Raw genomic sequence first — 26,095 nt, 5'->3', positions numbered from 1 at the left:
TCACCAGCTTTATTAACAAGTTTACAAGTTACAACTTGATTACTACCAACCAACTCGTTAATTTGTTTTACACGACATGATCCATATTCGGATAAACAATTAAACTCGTCTATCCAACACTAGTAACATCAAATCAATATACTACATTATATGACACATTATTCTCATCATTGCATTTTACTGTTCTCACAATAGCACATGGTCTCACATAATACTACTAATGCGTCATAATCTGGCTGTCAACAGTTCACAAATATATATTGAAATAACAATCTGAAATCTGAATCTCAGATCCTTAATCAGAGCTCAACAATGGAGGAAATTAAATTAAATAAAATAATTAACCAGAAACAATTTTATTCTATTCACAAACAGAATTGAAACCCTAAATATTAAAATCTTATTCAAAATTCAATCAATCAAGCAAACCCTAAAATCACACGGAATTGAATCCAATTGCATGATCCGACGTCGTTTTGGGACCAATCGGAGCCGCATACCGTGACGAGAAGTTACGCACGAGAAGATCATTCTCCATTTCGGAATCACCACTCTCCAACGCGCCTTCATCGAAATTAAGCGCGTAAGCCAAGGGATCGTACTGGAATTTGGAGTTCTGCCGGTTGAAAGTGCTACTTTTGAACCGGCGGATGAACGTCTTCCAGCGTGGACCGGCGACGATCTCGGACCACTCGCGGATCCTCTTCAAGGTTTGGAGTCCACGGGACCAGAGGGATTTGTGGGAATTGTGATCGGGAGAGGAGGAAGGTGGCTTGTGGGTGAGGTAGGGGATGCAGAAGCAACAGCGGCGGTTGATCAACAGGAATTGGGAATTGGTAGGAGGGGATTCAGACGCCATTGATGATGATGCACATGAAGGATGGATTGCGAGTGAGGGGTTTTGAGTGTGGTGGAAAAGTTAAAACCCTTTTTATACTTACACGGGGAAAGGATTAATGAGCCCACTGTATTTCATACTACTCACACACAGAAAAATTTAATATAATACATACATGTATATAAAATACAAAATAAAAACAAGTATTTCATTGTTTATTTTTAAGTTAGGTCAACTTTTATTTTATAAACGTAGGATAAAATGAGAATGATTTGTAGTCATATAAAAAAATCTTTTAAAAAATCATAACTCAATGTTAATAAAAAACAAAAACACATAAATGTTTCTACCGTTTTTCTCGTTCTAAAAAAAAATACAATATTGAGTGAAAAAGATTATTGTGTCTTTTTGTTTATCATTGTGTTTTGTGTTTATTTTCATCATTGATTGTGTCTTTTTCCTTGATATTGTATCTTTTTTTTCTTGATATTGTGTTATATTTTGTTCGGCATTGTTTTATATTTTGCGATCTATTGTGTCTTTTTTTAGTTATAATTATGTCTTTTATTCATTTTTGTCATTGTGTATTTGATCTCGGCATTGTGTCTTTTCGTCAATTTTTTTTGAACGGGAAGGATAGGGGAAACATTTTAGTTTTTAAATTTTTTTCGTTTTTTATTTATATTTAAATTATGAATTTATTATTATTATTTTGAATTTATTTTTAAGGGGTTTTTTATGTGGTTACAAATCCTTCTCACATTTTTCATTTTTGTCTCTTTTTGTATTTTAACTTTACCCCATAAAGCTATGTATTATATAGGCTAAATGCGTAAATGTTTTCTAAAAATATCTCTTTAACTAATATATTATATATAATAGTTTTAGAGCCCGTGTACACACGGGATAATTCAAATTATAAAATTAAAAGTATAATAAATAATTACATGGCATATATGAAAAAAAAATGTATTACATGTATGCTTGTATCTATACAATGTGTACATAAATTGATTTTATTTATATCACAAAATGGTTTTTTTAAATGAACTTAATAAAAAATGTCCGTGCAAAATCGTACCTGAGAATGCTTCTTTCTATTGAAAAATTCATTGTTGGTGTCATATATATGTATAACTGAAAGAATTTTGGTTATGAACCAATTTCGAAAATAAGACTTCTCATACGATGGTAGTTCTAACCACTCAGCTAAATACAAAAGAAGCATTACATTTATTGATATATTTATCAATTTACCACCCATCAAAAGAAAGTAGGATATTAAATTGTAACAATGATGCTCTTCAAGAACTATGTTTTTCTGGACTACATCATAAAAAAGATTTTGATAAGTTTTAGAGGGCTTCTCGACTTTGTCATAATGACAACATAAAAAATAAAATGTTAACCCATTCAATTTTGTGAGTATTTTGTATCATTTGAGTATAGTTTTCCATGATATGCTTCCCATCTGAAATTCTGATCACCATTGAAGGAAAAATTAATGTTGACATAAATATTTGAAATTTGATAAAAGGTAGAAGCATTGATAGGCATTGGGGTGGCATGTCGAAAGTGTTCGCAATCTTTTCTTAAGTTTTAATAGTTGAGGGAAAAACAATCAATTTGTCAAATCCCGAACCTTTTGATTATTTAAAAAAATGTCCTTAAAAATAAACTTGAAACCCGAATCATGTTTAAAATTTTAACTTTCATACTTTTGACATTTTATAGCCAACATTTTGAACCCTAACAAATTTGACGATAAATCTATTTTGCATTCTCAAACTTTTAAAAAATACTTAAAATTTTCATTTTTGACCCGTAATAAAATTTGACCTAAATATAATTAACTTGTGTCAAACAATCTATTTACCAACTTTTGACCAATAAAATCAAATTTAACTTCCACAAAAAACCCACAACAATTTTCATTTAAGAAACAGATTTGTTGTTGATTTTTGGAATTCACTAAGTATTTTGAAATATATAGTAAAATAATATGTTAATATTTATATTTATAAAAATATATAGATACTATAAAAATATATTGTAAAAATAAAGTGAATAATTATTGATTTATTACATATATTAGGGTATATTAGTTTTGAAAAGAAAAAAACTGTAAGAATTAATCAAAACATGACAAGTGTTTTAATTTATTAGAATAGGGAGATTAAAATACCATTAGAACCATTTTAGTATTTTACTCCCGTGCGCACAGCTCAAAATCTCAATCGCCATTATTATTACGTTTCATATGCGATATTGGGCCGGCGCATCCGACCCGAACTCCTTTCTGCCCGATCTCTCAACTGAATCGAAAGGCTTACCAGTTTACCACTACAGGTTCGATTCTCGCTCTCATGGTTCTACATTAATCGTATACTTTCCCTCTTTGTTTGCTTCTGTGATTTCAATCCATTTGAAATCAACCCCACATCGCTATAATCTAATTACTTTTTGTTTTATTTTCATAAGTGATTACATCTGAACTTTTATCATATCTGCGTCTTTAGATCTGGATACTTATAATCTTGTTTCCCTTTTGATGCTGATTTGATACCAGTATTAGGATGATATTATAATAAAGATATGCATAAGAACAAGTATCTTGTGATTTCAAGCTTGACAACATTACATGTATATATTATGCTAGCATTTTTTTTAACTATTTGGTTATCTTTTGTAGGTTTCATACAATGTCTATGAACTGGGCTCAACGAAAAATCTACCTTTACAATGTCACTTTTGGACTTTACATGTTGGACCCCTGGGAGCGTTATTTGTTCAGTATCCTTTTCAATAGTCGGATTTTGGGTTGGGATATTTGACCCGTTTTAAAACAGGTCGTGGTTGACCTGTTTATATAAATGGATTGGCATGTTTAAATCGTTTAGTTAAACAGGTTGACCCGTCAACCTGTTTAGTAAATAGGTCGACTCCTTACTTCGTTTATGACCTGTTTAGCCCATATTTTTACAATTCAAAAGCCCGATTAACATGTTTACAACTTGATCATTACTCGTCAGCCCGTTGACACGTTTAGATAAATAGGTTAAATGGGCCGTGTTCGAGTTGGCTTGTTTGTTTAAACGGGTCGAGGTTGACCTGTTTAGTTTAGTTAAACAGGTCGACCCACTACCTGGTTTATGACCCGTTTAACCCGTATTTTTAAAACCCAACAACTCAATTAACACGTTTACAATTTGATCATTACCCAACCCAGCCCGTTTGACACAATTAGATAAATGGGTTAAATGGGTCGTGTTTGGGTTGATTAAATAACCCATCAACCTGCCAAACTGTTTCTATTTTTATTTGACCCGCTTAATCTGTTAAGTAACCCAAGTTGACCCATTTGTAAATAAATGGGTCGAACTTGTCATCTTTGATGTGTATTTCATGCCATTGCCCTTGATTCGAGTCTTTTGATTAGCTTAACTCATGATAGATGCTTTGGTTGTTGTCTTGATGTGGTTCATATTCTACAACGGGTACCGGAACCTTAATGAAATCTGCAAAAGGTAGCACCTTTTTTTCATTTTTTTAGGTCTAAAAGTGTCAGAAATGAATCTATCATTTATGATATGTCTTTTGACATGCATCTGAACACTTTTCTTTATCGTTTAGCTCATTAGAAATAAAACATAGCCCAAATCAATCTTTTTATGCGCGAGTGGGTTAACCCGTCTGGCCGTCTATGCGATGTGTCTGTTTAAGTTAGTTAAGTCAGTTAGTATCAGTTGGTGTTAGTTAAGTGCTAATTAGTCAAATAAGTTGCATATAGTGAAAGTAAACTGGACAATAAGTAGTTGAAATATCTGAATTAGGAAACATTTGTGACATATATGGGATTATATTTCCTTTTCTTTTTTTATTTTTATAATTTAATAATCTTCTTTTTTTTCAGGTATATATGGTGAAGGTTGAACATCAAGGAACCTGCAAGAGTTAGCCTCTTAAACCAGTCCATGATAATTTCATCTTTCTATTTTGGTAACAATTTCTCTCATTTATGAACAGATTTGCATATTGTACTAGAGATTTCTGTTGTAATGATGAATGATTGAATGAATGCTTGATGTTATTTATCGATAATTAGTTAAATACGTTTTTAAGCATCTAAAACATTTATTAGCTTCTTTAAGCGTCCAAAGTTGTTTTGGTGAAAAGATTCTTTGTTTATGATATAAAGTTTATATGTTGCTTTTGATTTGTACCATTCTTGGCAAACCACACATTAACTATGGACATGATGGATGTTAGGACTAATAAAGATTGCCCGAGGTTAAATATCATTAACGCATTTTGGCCATATCGAGTGCGAATGAAACGAGAACTACACATTAAACAGGTTAAGGTCAGCGTGCTCTAATGATGGATGATCTCATAAGAGGTCTCCATGAGCAGTAGCAAAAATATAATAATAATAAAAATGACTTCAGAAACTAGTGACAAAGCGAGTAATATTGATTGATATCACATTATAACAAGTCAATTGTTACACTAGTCATATGTATTTTATAGTTTAACAGTGAAGGAATATAGTCCCAGACAAAGCTCATACCCAATTCCGAATATCATGTTCATATTCGACCTGCCTCGTCCAAGCATCACAGCGAGACCGTGGTAAATGTGGCCAAATGGCAGCCGATAACATAGCGATACGACAATTACCAGCCTTGTCTTGTCTTGGTGGTTATTCCGTAGATCCCGGGACACGTGTCTCATATGACAAATAAAGACCCACAATACCAAGCGAAGAAGGTTAAAACATACCCCTCTGTTTTTACCTACAAACTTTTTCAAACAAATACATACCCTCACGTTGAAGGTTGTTGTTATTGGGAAAAATCTCATGTCACTATGACAAGACTAACGGTGCTCTGTCATTAGAAATACTGTCTACTTGTCTAAAGTAAATATATTTATAGTATATAAAACTAAATATAATTCAAATACAAGAAAATGATACATATCAACCAACCCAAACCGAAACTCAGACCCGTTATCCAGGTCAGCCAAGCCATTAATCCTAATTTTATAATCCACATGTTCAAAATTCTGTTACTTGGAGCTTCTTAATGCCAACCGTTAATTCCTCCCTGTTTCTAGGGTTTCATATTTCTCCATGAAAACCAAACACAAATCTGTACGATGTTGTTGTTTCATGGAACCCGAACACCATGAGCTACATTCGTCTTCCATCAACCACCATAATCTCCAAACCCACACCTTCCACATTTCCCAGCAAATCAAAACACTCATGGTGGAATCAAATCTTCGACCCGGGCGGCCAATTTATCACCCGGTGGAACTACATGTTCTTGATCACCTGCCTCAACGCTCTATTCGTTGACCCGCTTTACTTTCTTGTTCCAGAGATCGCTAAGCGCAAGTATTGTATGCGATCGGATTATGGGTTTGCTGCGATTATTACGGTTTGGCGGTCGTTGATTGATGTGATATCGTTTATTCATATTTTTATCAAGTTTCGTACGGCTTATGTGGCACCGAATTCTAGGGTTTTTGGAAGGGGGGATTTGGTTATGGATCCGCGGAAGATTGCTCTTCGGTATTTGAGAACGGGTTTTGCTGTTGATTTAGCTGCTGCTCTTCCCTTGCCTCAGGTATATTCATGATTATTATTTTTGGTGCGATCGGTTTGGTTTTTACACAAATCTATTCGGTTAGGGTTTGTTATTAGGGACACAATTTCTATTAGCGGTGTGACAGTTCGGTTTGGTTTGGCTAATAGCCTCAGCCAAATTAACCAATCGGTTTTCGGTTAATCGGTTCTGTTTATTCGGTTATTTTTTTGGTTTTCAGTTCGGTTCGATTAATTTCGGTTAATAACCTAAATCAAAATTAGGCTTTTTACTTAGAAATACATGAAATGGATGCATAAATAATGGAAGTATAAAACAAGAAATACATGAAATGGAGGTATAAAAGCTATAAATATATGAAAATATGAATTGTTCGGTTCGGTTAGGTTAATTTCAATTAGCTGATGCTACAAAAAATAATCGATAACTGCTTTTCGGTTATCGGTTAATTTTGCTTCAGTTTCGTTGGTTTTTGGTTCGGTTATTGCTCACCCCTAATTTCTATGCTTCACTTTCTATAGGATTTGTAGATTGTTATATTATTGATTGAAAATCTGAAATATAGATGATGAAGAAATCGCAGAGATATATTATTGATTGAAAGGAATTGCTGTATGTTCAATTTTGCACATATAAGATCTTATCTTAATAATCATACAAACTTTATTTATTTGTGTATTGCAGCTTTTCATCTGGTTTGTTATTCCAGCTGTTACTACAGCTGCTCACGCGAACCATTCAATTTCTCTGGTTATCATAATTCAATACATTCCAAGAATGTTTGTCATATTTCCTTTGAACCAACGCATTACAAAAACGACTGGCGTAATTGCCAAAACTGCTTGGGCGGGTGCTGCTTATTATATCATGCTCTATATGCTTGCTAGTCATGTAAGCAAACTCTGCTGTATAGTCTTTTCATAATGCATCATTTACCTTGCTTCAATACACTAAAAGAACTTGGATAACTTTGGTTGGTAACGGGTCAAAACGGTTCTTTTTAGTATGGGTCGGGTTTGGTTGACCCAAAACACATTCTTTTTATAAAGAATGAACATATAATTTGTGTTAACTATATATATGATTTCAAAGTTACTGCAATGATGTAAGTTTGTTAAATAAAGCGAATTTGTAGGCTGTATGCCTTTAGAATACAATTTGAGCGACATCTGACCCAGTTGCACACAAAATGTTTGCTGGCCACTAGGCATGTAAACAAACTGAAGGAACACAACCGGGGCATGCTCGTGTCCGTTTAACTTTAAACCAAGCAAACAGTTGAACACGAATAGTTAAATAAACAGGGTTTTCTTGTTTGCGTTCGTTCGTTAAGAATATGAACGTGCTCATGTTTGTTTATGTTCATTCATTAAAGTATAAACGAACGGTTCACAAACATAAATGAATGAATATAACTGAACATAGACGAACAGACATAACCGAACACACACCAATTAAAAGTAAACATGAACATCACTATGTTGGGCCTAAAGCCTAATAAATCCAGACTAAAATGTAATGTATCTAATGATTTGAATGAACACCAACGAACAAACTTAAACAAACGTAAACCAACAAACCTAAATGAAAGAACGAGACATATCTTCATGTTCTTTCGTTTAACTAAATGAACAAAAAGTTTTGTTCATGTTCATATCGTTTATTATATAAACGAACTTCCCACGAATGGTTCACTGAACGTTCGATTAGTTTACCGGCCTATAGGTCACAACAAATGCGACTCATTTATCCCGATGACCCATTTCACCCATTATTTATTTTGTTTTTCTAATGCCAGTGCAGGTTATTGGAGCTACATGGTATCTACTGGCTATTGAACGACAATACTCATGTTGGAAAGAAGAATGCGCAAAGGAGGTAAACGTGACATATCCCTGCAACCGTGTGTATTTTGATTGCGATCATGTGGATGAACCGGGTCGTGAGAAGTGGTTGGAAGAAACTGAAGTTTTGAGTAATTGTAGTGCTGGGGGAATTAGCCCTACTAATTTTACATTCGGGATGTATGCTCCTGCTTTCGCTGAAGGAGTTACATCTGCAAAGTTTTTTGAAAAGTACTTCTTTTGCTTTTGGTTCGGCTTGAAAAGTCTAAGGTATGGTTTACTTGATATGCTCGTGTTCGTTCGTTTAACTTTAACTCATCCAACATTCGAACACGAATAATTAACGAGCAAGGTTTTCTTGTCCGTGTTCATTCATTGAGAAAATGAATGTCTTCATGTTCGTTAGTTAATGGTATAGACGAACGGTTCACGAACGTAAACGAACGATTATAACTGAACATAGATGAACGAAGATAAATGACATAACTAAGCAACCACCAATTAAAAGTAAATGTGAACATCAATCTGTTGGGCCTAAAAGTTAATAAAACTAGATTAAATTGTAATGAGCCAAATAATTTAAATGAATACATAAACAAACAAACTTAAACAAACGTAGCTAGCGAACATAAATGAAAGGAAACTAACTAACATAAATGGACGGCACATGTGTTCTTGTTCGTTAGTTTATCACATAATAACTATCAAAGTGCATGTTTAACTTCAAACATGAACAACCTCTTAAAGTATCCACATGGCACAAAATGTTAACTGTTTCTTTTCTGTGAAAAACGTTTAAACCACTCGATTATGGTATGCAGTTCGTATGGCCAAAATCTAGAGACAAGTACTAGTACGGGAGAAACACTCTTTGGCTGCTCCGTCTGTCTTGGAGGCTTAGTTATATTCTGTTTGCTTATTGGAAATATGCAGGTACATAGTAAATGTATCCTTTCTTCAAAAAAAGAAAAATGTTTTTTACAAACTTTTGGGTTATAATTTTTTGTTGTGAAGACATATCTGCAATCTACGACAGCAAGACTGGAAGAGTGGCGGGTGAAAAGAAGAGACACTGAAGAGTGGATGAGACACCGACAATTGCCACCCGATTTACAAGATAAAATTCGTAGATTCGTTCAATATAAATGGCTTGCTACAAGAGGAGTAGATGAAGAAGATATTCTTCGTGCTCTACCTTTGGATTTAAGACGACAAATTCAAAGGCATCTTTGCTTAGCCCTCGTTCGTCGCGTAAGTTTATTATCTTTTGTTCATTTAGTTAAACAAATGAACATGAACACATGTATTGTTTGTTCATTTATATTCGTGAACATACATTCATTTAAATTCGTGTATGTTCGTTTGTTTACGTTCCATTATGTTAGCTAGTTTACATTTGTTAATTTATTCATTTAATTTGTTATGCTTGCTACAATTTAGTCTAGTCGTAATAAGTTTTTAGGCCAACACATTGTTGTTTACTTTTACTTTTAATTGGTTTTAGCTCGGTTATGTTCGTCCATCTATGTTCAGTTATGTTCGTTCATGAACCCTTCATTTATACTGTTAACGAGAGCAAAAACAAACATGAAAAATCCATTTTCTTAATGAACAGACACGAGCAAGAAAACCATGTGCGTGCTCGATTGTTTGTTTGGTTAAAGTTAGACGAACGAACACGACATGCTTAGTTCGGTTCGTTTAGATGTTTAATTCCTTAAGGCAATTTACACTCTAACAAGCAACTAATTATCTTAATAACTACTGATTATCTGATTTCGATTCATCACATAATTAATTTGCTTGTTTTTCATATTTATAATTTGTATTTCTTTAACAGGTTCCTTTCTTTTCACAAATGGATGATGATCAACTCTTAGATGCAATATGTGAACACCTTGTTCAATCATTAAGCACAAAAGGTCAACATTTGGTTCGTGAAGGGGACCCGGTCAACGAGATGACTTTCGTGATACGTGGCCAACTCGAGAGTTCCACAACCAATGGAGGACGCTCTGGTTTTTTTAATTCAATTACTCTTAAACCTGGTGACTTTTGTGGTGAAGAGTTGTTGACTTGGGCTTTGACTTCTGAGTCAAACGTTAATCTTCCATCCTCGACTCGAACCGTTAAAGCTTTAAATGAAGTTGAAGCGTTTGCACTTCGAGCCGAAGATTTAAGATTTGTGGCTAAACAATTTAAACGACTTCATAGCAAGAAGCTGCAACATGCGTTCAGGTAATGAACCTGGGAAGGGCTGGTTGGGTAACGGGTTTAAATTGTTCAAGTAAACGGTGTTCAATTTTGGCAAAAAAGCCGGATATTGAAATAAAGTGAAACTTAGTTTTGAAATTAAAATTTGGTTATCGGGTTTTTTGGGTTCGTTAGGATTGAACCAGAATTTGGGTTTTCGGTTTTTTATTGTTTTCGCTTGAGTAATCCAAACTAATACATTTATACATAGTGTGTGTGAGTGTTAAAAGAAATTTTTCGTTAACTTTTTTCTAAAATGACAGTTTTACCCCTAACTAAATTACATAAATTTTAATTTCTAGAAATATTTTCTTTCTTTTACTCTTTTTTTTGTCTTTTATTCTTTTTATCTTTGTTGTTTTATAACCTTTTTATGTAAATTTAATAATTAGTTATCAACATATTTAGTTTAGAAAAACATACTTCTTTATAATTTATTCCTTTCACTTCAACGATTAAAAAAAAATTTATTTGAAAAGTTATCACACATTACGTCCTTTCCACGAACAGAAGTTAGATTGTATGTTAACTTTTTTGAAAAATGACTATTTTATCCCTAAATCTAAAGGAAATAATTTGTAATTTCAGAATTCCTTTCTTTTTCTATTTACTTTTCTTTCTCTTTTTTTTTTTATCACATTTAGTTTATAATTTTTTTACAAACTATTATATGTAATTATCAGGTTACTTAGTTTACAAAAATGTTTTTTTTTTTGATAATTTATTTGTTTTTGTTTGATTAAGTAATTTAATTTTTCACAGTTGTTATTATTATTATTCACATTTATTATAATAATTATAATAATAAAAACGGGGTTAAACTGTAATATTTAAAAGTGTAAACTAGTAAAGTGGTTAAAGTTTAAATTTTGCAAAGCACGAAATAGTAATCTTACTTGATCCATGACCGTTTACGAAAGCTTTAAAACCACAAGGACGAAATCCATAACTTGGGCTTGGGCATCGTCTGTGTAATTTATATAATTTGATCATAAAAACTTTATTATTAGAAAGTTAATATGAACTTCTTTAACAAAGTGGTTTTATGTATTTGAGTTTGACCCGTTAGAAATAACACATAACCCGAATGGACTAACGGGCTGAGATTGGAATCAGGTACTACTCGCACCAGTGGAGAACATGGGGAGCATGTTTAATACAAGCTGCTTGGAGAAGACATAAGAGGAAGAAACTGGCTGAAGAATTACTTAGACAAGAAGGCTTGTTCGAAGATTATAATGATGAAGGTAATGACCAAAATGCCCAGCATTTGGGAGCTACTATTTTGGCCTCAAGATTTGCTGCAAATACCAGAAAAGGAATTAGCCACAAGGAAGGTGTCGTAGGTTCTTCTACTTCTTCCATGCCCAAATTGTTTAAGCCAGATGAACCCGATTTCTCTTAAGTCGGTCAAAAGTCAACATGGGTCGGGTTGGGTCATTACTATTATATTTGAGTTTTGTTTTAGTTTATTCAAAAGGCATATAGAAAGAGATGTAGCCTTAAAACTTTGTGAAATTTTTATAAATAAATGATTACAATTCACACATACACTCTTAAAAAATGAATTGTAAAAAGTAAAAACCATTTGTATCAAAAGATACTACCACAAAAACAAAGAATGTTTGATTTCTTTTTGTCTTTTACAACACTTGGCATCAAAATGTTTTGATTAAATATAACTTGTCGTTTGATTTAAGTTCGTTCGAAATACATCTTTTTTTGCACCGGTTATAATTGTTCAGTCAAAGAGTATGGGTCCACACCATGGCCAAAGAGACAGCTTTTGAAGAAGCTAACATTTAAACCAGTTGCAAGAAGCTAACAGTCAAAAGACTTCTTAAAGTCAACTTTAACCAAGAAACGGTTTGAAGGAGTCAAAAGACTTCTCTAACCCTTCGAGTTCGTTAAGGCCTAGGAAGAGGAGGGTCTGGCGCAACTCCTTGATGGCTGCATATTGATTTTAACGCCCAATAAAACCACTACACATAGCCTTATACGATAAAAACTTTTCAAAATAACTTAGTCTTCCAAAACAATGTGTTGTATCATGTATGTTGTATGATATTAGAGATGTTGAATTGTACGACAGCATGAATGCATTAGAGTTCAAAAGGTGCACATAAAAACCAGACTGATTACTGCCAAAATAAATAATATAAAAGTACTTAAACATGCTTAATTAGCCTTATACATATAAACTAAAAACCGAACCGATTACTATCATTTCAGCCTGCTCATACCATCGAATGCGCACTGCTACAAACATGATCGATAAGTGAGTCTAACGTCATGGACGACGACCCACCAACCTTCATCGCACCACACGCCCCATCCCCAACTTCTTTTACCCTCTTCCTCACCCGTCTCCCGCCTTCTCCATCCATCAACTCAACCACCATCTTTGCCACCTCATCCGCCCCAACCACGCCACGTGCCACCATACCCCTCGGCCACAACCGCAACCCCATCCCAATCTCCTCCACCACCATCCTCGCATTCAAATGCTGCTCTGCCATCAACGGCATTGCCAGTACAGGCACGCCCGCACACATACTCTCCAATACTGAGTTCCACCCACAATGACTCAAAAACCCCGTCACAATCTCATGTTTCAAGATCTCCATTTGGTCCACCCATTCGGACACCACCTTACCCCGCCCCTTTACCTGCTTTTCAAACCCTGATCCAATGAACTGCAACTGCTTCGGTTTCACCACCCACATGAAGCTTTTGTTCGACTTTTCCAACCCGGCTGCGACTTCACGTAACTGCTCGGGGGACGCCTCCGCCTGACTCCCGAATGACACGTATAACACTGGCTCATTCTTTGCTAGCTTAATGTCAAGCCATTGGATCCATGTTGGCTTCTCAACCATCTGTAGCATGGTTTGAAAATTTGTGAATGGACAACATTAGTAAGCTTTTAATGTGTTTTATGTGGTGTAACAAATTGTTTTATAAAAAGCTTCAATTCACTCGAAATCAGCTTGCTTGCATACTAGTCAAGCCGCTTTGGAATGACCTGAGATCGAACCAAGAGTTACTGTTCGTTTAAGTTGTCTAATTAAACCCCAAATTTTAAATTTTTAACGGCAAATATTTCACTTAAAATCTCATTAACCTCGCTTTTGCAAGAATTTGAACTCGTTACCTCAGTTTTTAAAGAGGCAAACACTATGGAGTAACTCACGGATAAAAACTTAAATTGTAATGCGAATAAAAAAAAACAAGCCAAAATTATATGATACGTTTTAATATATACAATTAAATTATAAACTGTATTTATAAATTTTTCATATTATATTATCACAGTATGTTATATTATATAATGGTATTATACTATATTATGTGTATTACTAGAAATATTATTATTTGTTTGTCTTTATATATCACAAAATTAAAATATAAAAGAGCTGGATCAACTATCCATGAGCTGGCTTGAGCTTTTTAGAGCATTCCCGGTGGATTCTCTTAAACATGTGAGGGGTTCTCTATTTTTTAGAGATGGTTAAAAATGATTGTGAGAGGAGGAGAGAGAAAATGTTACTGTTCATGTTTAAATTTGAAGAATCTTACTGTTCATATCTATAATATTTTAATGTTTTTGAAAGTGGTTGTGAGTGAATGAGAGAGAAAATGTAATGATAAAAGTATAAAAAAGTATTATTTAATTGAGAATGAGAGAGAAAAGATAGTGTTTTTAGTATAATTATAGAGATGGAGATGGAGAATTGAATGGAAATGCTCTTACGAATCAAGGTCGAGCCTTATATTTCAGCTCTCTAAAATTAGCAAGCTGAGTTGAACCTAGTTGGCTCGAGCTTTTAACAAGCCGACTTCAACTTTTAGGTCTATATTTCAGCTCATTAAAATAAACGAGCCAAGTCATACCAAGCTAGCTCGTTTAACTTCAAGCAACCCGATCCAAGCCCAACCTGACTCAGGTCGGCTCATTTACCACCCTAAATTGCCGCATACCTTGATCCGAACTCCTTGAGACCCCACTACCGGTGCAGGCGCTTTAGCAACACAAAACGGTCCAACCAGCCAAGCTTTCGGTCCATAGTTCCGGTTCCAGTAATCATTAAACTCCGGTTCAAGCTCATAAAAGCAATTAACCACCATCCCATAGCTCCTAGCCATCGCCTCCTGCTGCCTAACCAAAAACTCTAACGCCGGACCTTTCGGGTCCAACTCATTAAACGGCGGTTCGAAATCATTCGCCGTCAACTTAAATCTCGGAAACCCGGGTACCGAAAACGGGTCATCATCCGACCCGACACCCGCATGCGGCTTAAACTGCGCCATAATGTTACACATAGTCATGGAAAATATATTGATCCCGTAGAATATTAGCCTTGGAATCTTGAACTTATCGGCGGAGTCTTGAGTCCATATTAAGAACCCATCGAATATTATGCACGTGACATTTGGGAGGGTCCGAATGAGGTTTTCGAACCCGGGTTGGAGGTGTTTGGTGGCTTCGACGAAATTAATGAAGGATGACATGCATGGGAGTTTGTCGGTGATTTCTACGCCTGGTGGGACTCCCGGGATGTTATTCGGGAAGGGGATGTCGATGACGGTGATGGCGTCGTTTTTTAACGTGGATTTGACCGCGGAGTAGTTGGCGGGGGTGGTGATGACGGTGACGGTGATGTGGCGGTCGGAGAGGATGCGGGCGAGGTAGAGGAGAGGCGTGGTGTGGCCTTGTGCCATGAACGGGAAGATGACAAAATGCGGCGGTGGGGATATCGTCATATTTTACTTCTGGTGGCTGCTGGTGGTAAAGAGGTTAGAGAGAGAATATGTGATAATATATGGAGAGGACCAAAGGCTAATTGCTCTATATATAGAGAGGTTACTTCTGGTGGCTGCTGGTGGTAAAGAGGTTAGAGAGAGAATATGTGATAATATATGGAGAGGACCAAAGGCTAATTGCTCTATATATAGAGAGGTTGGGTGTGTTACGTCATCACGTTCTGTTTTTCATACGGGTTTGTTATATAATTTCAGGTGTCTTGATCTTTCTTAAAAAATAAATAAATAAATAAGAGATGTTTATAAAGGGAGGCGTAGGAAGAGTGTTGGAATTTAGGACAAGTGATTGTTATTGTTTAGCAAAGCATGTGAATGGTTGATGTTTTCTTATAAGGTTAGATATTTTTAATATAAATTTTATTGTTATTGGTCTTATATAATTATAAATGTGCAGTACAGAGTATTTAATGTTGCTAACATGTCAAGAAGTTTTAGTTCTTGATTTGTCTTTGGAGCTATGTTTATTTGACTTTTTGGAATGTAGCTCTTTAGTTTGTTTGAATTTTAGGTTTCATAAAACAGGCAAATTATACTTTTTTAATTGTGTATATTCATAAACAACCAACACCCCACAAACAACAAACACACCCTTAGCGGAAAAAAGATCAACACAAAACAATTACATGAAAAAAGGCAACATTACACCAATTTGATCATTCTATCGATCTATACTTTGTCCTACTTTTAAACCAAAGAAAACCAAGAGATTTAATATCTCTAATTATCTCTTCAACTTTCACCTCCTAATCCTTAAACACCTTTTCGTTTCTCGTCTTCCAAATACTCCTACACGTAATGATAACAATCCCATGAACCGTCTTTTTCTCGACCTTCCAAGCTTGATGGACTAATGAAGCTCAAGTAAATCTCCATCTAAGAACTCGAAAATGAGAGAAACTTTACACCAATGACTTATGTGATCTCACACTACCATTGCTACCAAGCAGCCCGTAAATATGTAATCAACCAACTCCTTTTTCAAATTCACAAAAAGCACACTCACTATTACTCTATTAGGGACCCTAATATTTCTTCTTTTAGCACACCCTGGGTAAGAATCTTATTCATTTATGTCCTCCAAACGTGGACGTTTCGCTTCGCCAGAGCCCACTTGCTCCACCTTATAACGTAATTGTTTTTCATATCTATGTTTTTAACAATCAACATCATTAACCGAACTCATAAAAAATTCACCTCGTTTTATTCCTAGCCACTCCCAAGAGTCCGGACCCTCCAAATTCATAAGGTGAAAACATTTTTCCCACTCACCCTTTTCTTGAACTGAAGATGGAGTCCTAGTCCAATTCCAAACCCAACCGACCCTACATCCAAACCTCCAAAACCTCTCTTTGACTTTGCACAATTTTTGTACAAGTTGGGACAAGCCTCTATAAGACTTGAACTTCCCACCCAATTGTTAACCCAAAAATTCAGCTAATGATCACCACCTAACATTACTTTAATCAAATCCTTCATCTTGCTACCCTTCAAACTCAACTTGTTTACCACCTTGGCTATATTAAGCCAAACACCTGTATTTCGTTTCTTGGCCGGAAGCACATCCTGATCGCTAGCTTTATTATGAATAAAAGCTATAACTCTTTTCCAGAGGCCATCTTCCTCTGTTTTAGATCTTCATCCTCACTTGGCTAACAACGAATATTAAGTTGAAATAATGCACATTTGTAGTTTAATTTTTTATATATAATATATATACAGTTAAAACATCATAACATTAATATGAGTATACAAGGATAAAGGGAAATCCTCATTTTTTTAAAAAATAACAGGCATATTATATAATCAATATAAGATGAGTCTAGCAAATTAATAGAACCAAACTACCAAAGTACACAGCACCTGCTACACACTGCTAAGGCTATTTCCAAGATTTAAGTTACACCAAAAAGGCCAAACAGTTTTTCAGTATCAGACACACCCTCAACTTCTACTCGAAAACAATTGCACCATTCACATATCTTCAATTTTAGGAATTTTAGGGGTGTTTGGGATTGCTTATTTTAGCCTAATTATAACTTTTTAAAAAGTTAAAAAATGTTTTGGATTCCTTATTGTATAAATGAAAAAGTTTAGGGTGGAGGAAGTGGTCACGTAAGGGTAATGAAATTACTTTTGGCACTGACCAATCATGCATTGCCACATCATTTTTTACCATCAACTATCCTGGACTACCCTAACGCCTTGTTCTTGAGTTTTTTAACCAAGAAAAGGAAAGGAGATGGAAGGATAAGAAAGGGAAGGAAATTTTTTTTAATTAGGTGTGTTCTTGAGTTGGAAGGAAATTAGAGGAAAGGAGAGGATAACTATGTTCTTAAGTTGGATGGAAAGAAAAGGAAAATAACACTTTTACAATTTTACGCCTCATCCATAATGGATTAAAAAAAACAAACACACACTTTTAATAAGCAATAACGTCTCCAAAAAATAACCAACTAGTTTTAACAAGAAATGCAACGTTCCAAAAAAGTTCAATTCGGTTTCCAAAAAAAACATGTTTAATCAAAAGTTTCAAAACAAGTTTCAAATCTCATTCTCATGCTCCCATCATTCTACGTAACATATTCACCCGCTTATTAAGAGGACAACCAAAAAGAGCCCGTGCTTTTTCCGGGCGCTCAACCAAAAAAAGATACGCATCGAAGATTTCCTCCTCTGACACTATGCCCATAATCTCCAACTCTTTGTAGATTTCCTCCTCTGAGTAAACACGTGCACGAGAACCTTCCATTACCTTGCATAAATCCTAAAATAGTAACAAACAACATGTATTAGGCAACGAAATCATGTGAAGATAAATATATAAATTTTAGAAAAAAAAAAGTAATATTAAAATTTGATTGAATACCTTTGTGCTTTTACCAATTGCATCAGCAACATTGTTAATCGAACTCATAAGTGTTGTTGTAAATTCATCATCCTTCTCAAGCTTTCTTTTCTTACTCTTCGAAAAACTTGGATACTTGGCTTGCGATTCAGGTGTCTTTGATACAACATGAATATCGTCTGCACTAGTGATATTCTCCAAGGTAATATCGTTGGTTTCCACCATTTGATCAATCTCATCAATTGTTTCCGGTGTATGATCATTTTCTTTCAGTCTCTTGTTTCTCTCTTTTGCAGTTTCTGCTCTAGCACATGTAGCTCTATCTTTGGCAAACAACTCTAGCATCTCGTGGTAATGAAGAATTGGTTTATCCCTCCATTTTGCAGCTCCGGGACTCTCCTGTTTACAAAATCATAAAAATTACAGATAAAGGATAATTAAAAAAAATGAATGTCCAACTATATGCAAGGTCTACCTTGATCAATTTTTCCCAGACTTCTTCCTCTGCACCAAGTAATTTGGTGCTCGGATCCCATGAAAAACCGCTCATTGAATTTCCTTTAAGAACATCATAGAACTTAGAAAAATGATCTTTGAGTGTTTTTAGTCTATTCTTTAGATGGTCTTTTGTGAGGTCCATTCCAAAAGCTTTGCTTAGTTCCTCCACCATGTTGGTGTAAGCTTGGGGAGTAAACGTGCCATCAATTCTATTACCGTTGTCTTTCTCCGTAATCATTGCCTGCAAAATTGCGGTGTCCATTGGAGTGGTCCAATGAAATCTTGTGGACGTTCCATCTTTTTTGCTCATGGCTAATTTCTGCATAAACATATGAGAGTTTTATTCACAAATATGTATTATTAGTAAAATGTCTAACATAAACACTCATTATAAGAAACAAATATATGCTAAAGTATACAACTAGCAAATCCATATGCTAATAATACCCATTACCATTTCTGTCATTAGTGTAATCCCTGCAACAATTTTGTTCCATACTAATAATAGCCAAATATAAAATCTCATAAAGAAACTGAATTATCACTAACATTTTCATAAAGAAACTGAATAACAGTGAGTTTCCAAAGGCCCAACAATATCTATGATTAACAAATTTCAAGTTCCAAAAACTCCAAAATAGCTTTTAGACATGTTAATTTCATTGTTTGGATGCGACAAATATTGACTCCACATTTCATTTGCTATAGACTCTCTTATTTGCTCCCCTCTATCATCCGTGGTGTTTGGAGCATGATCCTCTATATCTTGTGTGGCATTTAACACCTCTTGTGCAACTTCATCTTCAAGTTCTCGATCACGATCAACTTCAAGTAGATAATTGTGAAGAATGCAACAAGCCAAAAATATTTGTGATTGTGTTTCACATGAGTAGAACGGCTCGGTTGTACTTCTAATTATTGGAAATCTTCTCTTTAAAACGCCAAACGCCCTTTCAATAGAGTTTCTTAGTGATGCATGTCGAAGGTTAAACAATTCTCTTGGATTTTGAGGTGCACGTTTTGAGTATTCCTTCAAATGATACCTAACACCTCTATAAGGTGCTATGAGTGTACTTTTGAGTGGTAGACCGCCATCCACTAAATAAAATTTACCATCTGGAGTATTTAATTTATTTTCCCTAGTAAGTGCATCTTTTAAGACTCTTGAATCAGACGCTGTGCCTTCCCAGCCACTTAAAACATATGTGAACTTCAAATCGAATGTACAAGCAGCTAATACATTGATAGTTGGATATCCTTTCCGACCTCGATATCTCGGAGCATCTTTACTAGGTACTTTCACATGAATATGTGCTCAATCAATTGCTCCTATACAATCCTTAAAAAACAGATAAAATCTTCTTTTCTCTTGAAATTGTTTTTGCACAGTATCACTGGTAGGTTGAATAAGATACTGGTCTTCTAATGATATAATTGCATTTAAGACTCTATGAAAATGCACGCTTGTTGCTGACCCAGATCGATAATAAAACCAAGAGACGAAACGATTTCTAAAATCATTTCCAATTATATGCAAAAATCTTGCAACTTGTTCTTCAATAGTCATACGTTGAGTTGATCGGAGACCACCATCACTTTCTAACTTTTGACATAATACCATAAATGCATTCTCACTCATACGAATTATTTGTCGGCATTTTCCACCTGTTGCAAGTTCATGCAACATCTATTCACGTACTCGTCGTCGATGTAACATCTCTTCTCCCCTAACACGATTTCCACTGCGATGTGTACGATGTGCTATAAGAGCTACCACTAGACAAACCAAATGAACGACAGCTAAATGGTGTCGTCTCACCGCAAGAAATAGGTTATCGTCCATTATAAAAACAAGATCAAAACCTGTTTCAGTATAGCATATTTCTATGTAAACCATTATAATACAAGTACATAAAAAAACCATTATTAACTACTTATAATACTTATAACAAGCTTTAACCCATCACATACAAAATGATAGCATGTATCTCTGTTTGGTTTGTTTGTGATAATGTGTTGAAAAGTCAAAGGCAATTTGAGATGCAATCACATGTTTTGCTGTACACACACCTCTATTTGGTTTATCTTTATAACATATAAAAATAACTTAATGATGCTATTCAACTAAAGGATCATAGAAAGTCAAAGGAGATATATGTTTACAACCTCTGATGCAGTTCACTTATTAAATATCAAAGTCCGAATGTTGCAAAGGGTCAAACATATGAAATTCTTTGTTTACGATAGAAATCTAGCAATAATGAAGAATAAGATGAATACAAACCTGGAGCCTTTGATTTTGATAGCAGCGATTTTGAAGGCAGCAATTTTGATAGAATCAAAGGCGTTAGAGAAAGAAGCAAAAAATGGGTTGAAGTAATGAAGAAGATGAAAGGAATTAGTTGGTAATATTGTAATTTGGTTTTTTATCCTTAGTTATCCGCCCATTTGTGAGAGGATAAGTTATTGGGAAAAAACATCAATTTAATCCCTCCTAACTCCTCCTACTCCTTTCCTTTCCATCCTAAAAAAAACTCAAGAACACCCATTTTTTAACTATCCTTAGTTTTCCTTTCCTTTCTCTCCTTTAAAAAAACTCAAGAACAGGGCCTAAAGGCTGACAATGGTGCACCCAAACTACCGTAAAGAATTTTATTTTTTAATTAAAAAAAACTCAATAATTATCATTTAAAAACCCAAAAATGGATAAAAATGCATACATTATAGATTTAAAAATACATAATAGTTAAACAATATTTTATTAAATAAAGCATAGATAAAAATAGTATTCATAATTCCATCGGTTTTTGACTTTTGTTATTGTTTTGGTCAAAAATCACCGAAGTAATAATTAAACAACTTAGTAAAGTGAGGTAGTATGTTTCTTAATAACAAGCTAAGTAAATGCAGTAAAAGTAAATGTGAACACAGCGATATAGCGAGGAAAAACATAGGATCCTGGTGAGGATCTTCGAAAAAAAAAACTTTGAGAGGGAAAAACTATCATATGCCTAAATCTATTAATGTAGAACGTAAGTTACCGCTTGAGAACTGCTTGTGAACGAATGCTAGAGTCCAATTATAGTGTAGTGAGTGAAAGAGACGTGCCCTACAACGTTCATTAATACCCTCCTTATATAGAAAGAAAAAATAACAATAATCCTTACAAATTCGGATACCCTAGCCGCCATTGTTATATAACGACTTAGTCTTCATCCCACTTGCATTTTAGCTGCTTCTCGGAGCTTCAAGGTAGAAATAATCAGCTAGCCATTATGGCATTATTTCCTTGACTAACCTGGAAGTATATCATAAGTAAAATAAACATGGTCAGTTAGCTCAGGATCTTGCAGCTAGCTGGGAATCCAAATTATTAGGATAATTTTCAGGATCATGCTAGGGATAAAATGACCCCTAACAAATGTCCTCAAAAAATGTTACAATTGTTATCTTTAAACTTACAGCTGGCATATTTTTTCCACTAAATCATAATTTTGAATTTCGATGGCTATGGTAAAATGATAAGACTTTAGCCTATTTTCCTAAGCTCCTTAACCGCCACATCTTTTAATACGGTATTAACCCCTATAATTACTCCATATTCCCACAATCTCTTCATCATTTGCGGATCCAGGTAATCTCCTCCCCTTCTTCTTTCTAGGTTTCCTTTGTTTCTTTTTCTTTCCTTTTCTGATCATGGCCAAGAAGAAGTCCAGAATTTCTGCCTCCAGCAACTCAAATACTCACTCTGGTTTTGAATGTCAACATATCCAGACTGACCCGAACTTCGAAGTCTGTGATTTTTCTGATCTAGATATATTGCATCTACGGTCTGGCAACGCCTTCCCTGTCCGAGCCAAGTTCCATCCCTTCGATAACACATATGGACGACTATAATTTACAATTGACTAGTTTATTGGGTTTACAACTCGTTACTGCTAATTAATCAAACTCTTGGCCATAATCTTCTTTAACTCTTAGCCTGAAGCTGTGGAGTTACTTACCCGTGTTCAACGAGTCATGCATAGTAATGTTATGACTCTAAGTTCAGTAAATGTAATTTTTAAAAGATTAGGTTTTGCAATTCAAAAATGAGTAGCGGCGCAACTTGTTGCCTCTTGCATTCTGTTTCAATGTAATCAAACATTAATAAATTGAATTTGAATTTGCATATATGAATTAAAAATAGCCAATTTTTACAAATTTCATAATTTTTAAGTATTATATACCAGCAGCCAGTTAATTATTTCAAATTACACCTAGTGATGTTTATGCATGTGTAGCCAATAATTTGGTTTCTAACTATGCATCATTTACTCGGTGTTTTCTTTTTTTGGGTTGTTCTTGACGCATTACCAACAACTTCACATGCGTTATAACATGTTAGATTACCAAATGGCATATGCAATATTAGTGGCCAAATAGATGAACAAAGGTTTTCGAACAGATGGGGGTGGATCGTAATTTATTGACTAACTTAATAACAATGAATATGCATAACGGGTGAATGCGTTACGTACACAACAAGTACCTTCAACACTATATGACTGTATATCGCTTCAATTAGGTTTCAGATGTTGCGGTTTCCTTATGGGGAATATTTTATAGAATAGTAACCAAGTTTCAAAAGTGTTTCAATTAGATCACTCATGCAATTTTTTCCCAAATCGGGTAACCAAATCTTCAAATCAAGTCTCACCGACTTTTTTGTGCATCAACAAAGAAATGGAGGATAAGATATGAGAGTCAGAATTTGCAATATATGTAGTTAAATTTAAATAATTTAAAAAAACATTAATTATATTAAAATTTATAAATAAAATCCATGTCGCCACTCGGTATCAACATAAAAAAATGATAAAAAGATTTCCGATGTGAAACAAAAAAGAAAAAGGCTAAAAAGACATGTTAAAGCCTTTAATTTAATAAAATATTAAAGTTTGGTGACTTAATTGAAACGCTTTTTAAAGTTGAGTGACCTAATTGGAACACTTTTGAAACTTAGTTACTATTTTATAAAATTGCCCATTTATGGCACGCAACATAATAAGAACATAATAAGGTCATGGAGAAGAGTCCATTCGAAATTATTTGCATTATAGAATGTGAATAATTGGACCATACGTAAAGGTAAGCTGGTGAAATGTATTTAATGGTTTTGATACTAGGCCATACTCCATCTCTAAAACTAACATTTATAATAAGTAATCTTATACAAGCTACATAGTGTTCAATTTGGATTTATGAACATATATAGAGATGTCAAATTTTAAATTATTCATGGTCAATACCATCATCCTAAAGGAGTTAATTTCCATTATGTGGTGTGACATATAGCCATCCCTATGAATGCCGAACCTCATGCCATAATAGTAAATTGATTAAGACCTCCTTTGTTTTATCTATATATTTCAATATAGAATTAAATATTACACGTGGCATATTTAAGTTGGTGCATTTTATTTCGGGTTTAGTCATGTGTTTTTAGTTGTGGGTTTTCTCCTGAATAGGTGGATCAGGACACCATGGATAAATAGTACACACCCAAATATGAGGGGCTTACTTAAGTTGCGTATATAATTTGAGTTACGAGGGTATGACGATGAAGACTCTAATGTAAATGTAAAAAGTAAGTAAACACTTTCATTTTCCTTATAATTGGGATTTGGGTATGGGGAAAAGTGGAAGTGGACGTGATTGTTAGCGTTCTAATAGAATATTTCAATCTACAAGTCTTAACTTCCTTTTTAGTTTTTATATAAGAAAATTTAAATTTTAAAATTTCAAATTTTGATCTATTTCTCATCCTTAGTCCTAACTAAATAAATATGTGAGAATGGTCTTTTTCTTACCACCGAGTTTTTTTCTAACGACGTCTACTCGGTTAGTTTGCTATTACATGGATGATAGTGGGGCCCACCACAAAAAAAACACACACAGATAATGGCACCCACAACACCACCTTTACTACCAACAGGCCATCAAAGGCTGGTCCCGCACCCCCAACATCGTCACCACTGTCGCAGCACCATCCAACATTGCCTCTGATCCTATTATCCTTCATCTTCATGTTCACCCCCACTTCATCTTCACAACCCCCCCCCCCCCCACCCCACCCCAACAAAAAAAAGTTGTGACTCTGCATATTTCACCAACACGGCAACACCTTCATCATCATTACCCTAGAACTCCCTACACCCACTTCCCAACTAGCAGAATTCGCCACTCTTAACCTTATCTGATTCCTCAACTCCTTATCAAACGCCACTATATCATTCTACACGAGATTCACCTTTAAAAATACCCCCCCCCCCCCCTCCACCTTCAAAATACCCGTTCACCTTCCAACTAACCCAAAATAACCTCAAATCGCCATCGTCTCTTACCCCCACCACCTTACTATCAAGGATAATAATCATCATATCAATCCCTAGAATCATGGCTAGTCAAAGATGGAAAAATTCTCTCCATAAGTTATGCATTTAATATATTTGGATTTATTGTATTTCTAAAGTTTAACTTTTGTATCTTCTATTTATACTCATTGTAACATCCTATTCAAAGTGTGGTTTTATAATATATTCAAAACGTTAATATGGTATCAGAGCTCATATCTCCAACGAGAACTTTTGATCTTATTAGCTTGCAAACCACCATCCGCCATCCCTCAATTTCTTTTCCAACCTCCTCTACATTTCTTTTTCGGGCACTATGATCCCATCATCTCTACTGAAATCCCTTTAAAAAAACACCTCTATCTACATCACCATTGCAATGATTACTTCTTCAAACTCAACTACTTCTCCGTTTATATCAGGTAGGTTTTGCAAAACCTATAATCCTATCGCCACCGGAACCATCATCTTTCCGACGAACTCTACCTTTGATCTTCACAAAAAAAAACTTCGCAAAATATATTTTCTTTTGTCTCATCAACTTCATATCCATTTGCATCTTCAATTCATCAACTTCCTCTCTTGCTCAAACACGACCATTATCCCCTTTTATCCAAGATTGGACTTATCTGATGGTCGTCCATCTTGCAGGGGCATATCAAGAATAATAATGATCATATCAATCCCTAGAATCATGGCTAGTTAAAGATGGAGAAATTCTCTCCATAAGTTATACATTTCATATATTTGTATTTATTGTATTTCTAAAGTTTAGTTTTTGTATCTTCTATTTATACCCATTATAACATCCTATTCAAAGTGTGGTTTTATAATATATTCAAAACGTTAATACTTACGACATTCACCTCGGGTACATTGCCTTGTCTGAATCCATCTTTCTTATCCATTTCTCTCAATCGAACTCAATATCACTTATGCTATGTGTAGTGGGCGACAAAATAGGGGTTTTTTGGGCAATATTTGAC

The 26,095-nt window shown here is 34.7% G+C and overlaps 3 protein-coding genes, 1 long non-coding RNA gene and 1 pseudogene across 5 annotated transcripts; 2 read left to right on the top strand and 3 right to left on the bottom strand.

The window, feature by feature from the left end:
• Positions 1 to 436: 436 nt before the first annotated feature.
• On the bottom strand, positions 437 to 859 carry LOC143571971 (uncharacterized). Its single transcript, XM_077057257.1, has one exon. The coding sequence runs from the start codon at positions 857 to 859 to the stop codon at positions 437 to 439; it is 423 nt and encodes a 140-aa protein (XP_076913372.1).
• Positions 860 to 3,172: 2,313 nt separating this feature from the next.
• Positions 3,173 to 4,787, top strand: LOC143571959 (uncharacterized). Its single transcript, XR_013142187.1, has 4 exons — positions 3,173 to 3,187; positions 3,531 to 3,631; positions 4,293 to 4,365; positions 4,752 to 4,787. It is a non-coding gene; the product is annotated as an uncharacterized LOC143571959 (long non-coding RNA).
• Positions 4,788 to 6,027: 1,240 nt separating this feature from the next.
• On the top strand, positions 6,028 to 11,979 carry LOC143571958 (putative cyclic nucleotide-gated ion channel 16). Its single transcript, XM_077057249.1, has 7 exons — positions 6,028 to 6,471; positions 7,135 to 7,341; positions 8,254 to 8,564; positions 9,116 to 9,227; positions 9,309 to 9,545; positions 10,135 to 10,532; positions 11,664 to 11,979. Exons 1-7 carry the CDS (start codon positions 6,028 to 6,030, stop codon positions 11,950 to 11,952), a joined length of 1,998 nt encoding a protein of 665 aa, XP_076913364.1. The 3' UTR covers positions 11,953 to 11,979.
• An 805-nt stretch (positions 11,980 to 12,784) lies between these two features.
• Positions 12,785 to 15,311, bottom strand: LOC143571970 (UDP-glycosyltransferase 90A1 pseudogene; annotated as a pseudogene). Its single transcript, XR_013142188.1, has 2 exons — positions 14,529 to 15,311; positions 12,785 to 13,426 (listed from the first exon to the last, which is right to left on the bottom strand). The product of XR_013142188.1 is annotated as a UDP-glycosyltransferase 90A1 pseudogene (transcript).
• A 2,614-nt stretch (positions 15,312 to 17,925) lies between these two features.
• LOC143571969 (uncharacterized) lies at positions 17,926 to 19,135 on the bottom strand. The gene is made up of 3 exons (XM_077057256.1): positions 18,692 to 19,135; positions 18,238 to 18,615; positions 17,926 to 18,135 (listed from the first exon to the last, which is right to left on the bottom strand). Exons 1-3 carry the CDS (start codon positions 19,043 to 19,045, stop codon positions 17,926 to 17,928), a joined length of 942 nt encoding a protein of 313 aa, XP_076913371.1. The 5' UTR covers positions 19,046 to 19,135.
• Positions 19,136 to 26,095: the final 6,960 nt, after the last annotated feature.

Source organism: Bidens hawaiensis, unplaced genomic scaffold (assembly GCF_021521415.1).
Source record: "Bidens hawaiensis isolate Kalapana, Puna unplaced genomic scaffold, B.hawaiensis_p1.1 tig00025638_1, whole genome shotgun sequence".
In the NCBI taxonomy this organism is placed as follows: Eukaryota; Viridiplantae; Streptophyta; class Magnoliopsida; order Asterales; family Asteraceae; genus Bidens; species Bidens hawaiensis.
The sequence above is the reverse complement of the archived record's forward strand: the minus strand, read 5'-3'. Positions and strand labels throughout refer to the sequence as shown.

Bases quoted from the DNA above. Each gene is read 5' to 3' on its own strand.
- LOC143571969 (XM_077057256.1), bottom strand. From the start codon at position 19,045: ATGTTTATGCAGAAATTAGCCATGAGCAAAAAAGATGGAACGTCCACA. The intron at 18,616-18,691 runs GTAGACCTTGCA...TTTTGTAAACAG, and splicing joins TCTGGGAAAAATTGATCAAG to GAGAGTCCCGGAGCTGCAAA. The intron at 18,136-18,237 runs GTATTCAATCAA...TTACTATTTTAG, and splicing joins CAATTGGTAAAAGCACAAAG to GATTTATGCAAGGTAATGGA.
- LOC143571958 (XM_077057249.1), top strand. From the start codon at position 6,028: ATGAGCTACATTCGTCTTCCATCAACCACCATAATCTCCAAACCCACA. The intron at 9,228-9,308 runs GTACATAGTAAA...TTTGTTGTGAAG, and splicing joins TGCTTATTGGAAATATGCAG to ACATATCTGCAATCTACGAC. The intron at 10,533-11,663 runs GTAATGAACCTG...GATTGGAATCAG, and splicing joins AAGCTGCAACATGCGTTCAG to GTACTACTCGCACCAGTGGA.
- LOC143571971 (XM_077057257.1), bottom strand. From the start codon at position 859: ATGGCGTCTGAATCCCCTCCTACCAATTCCCAATTCCTGTTGATCAAC.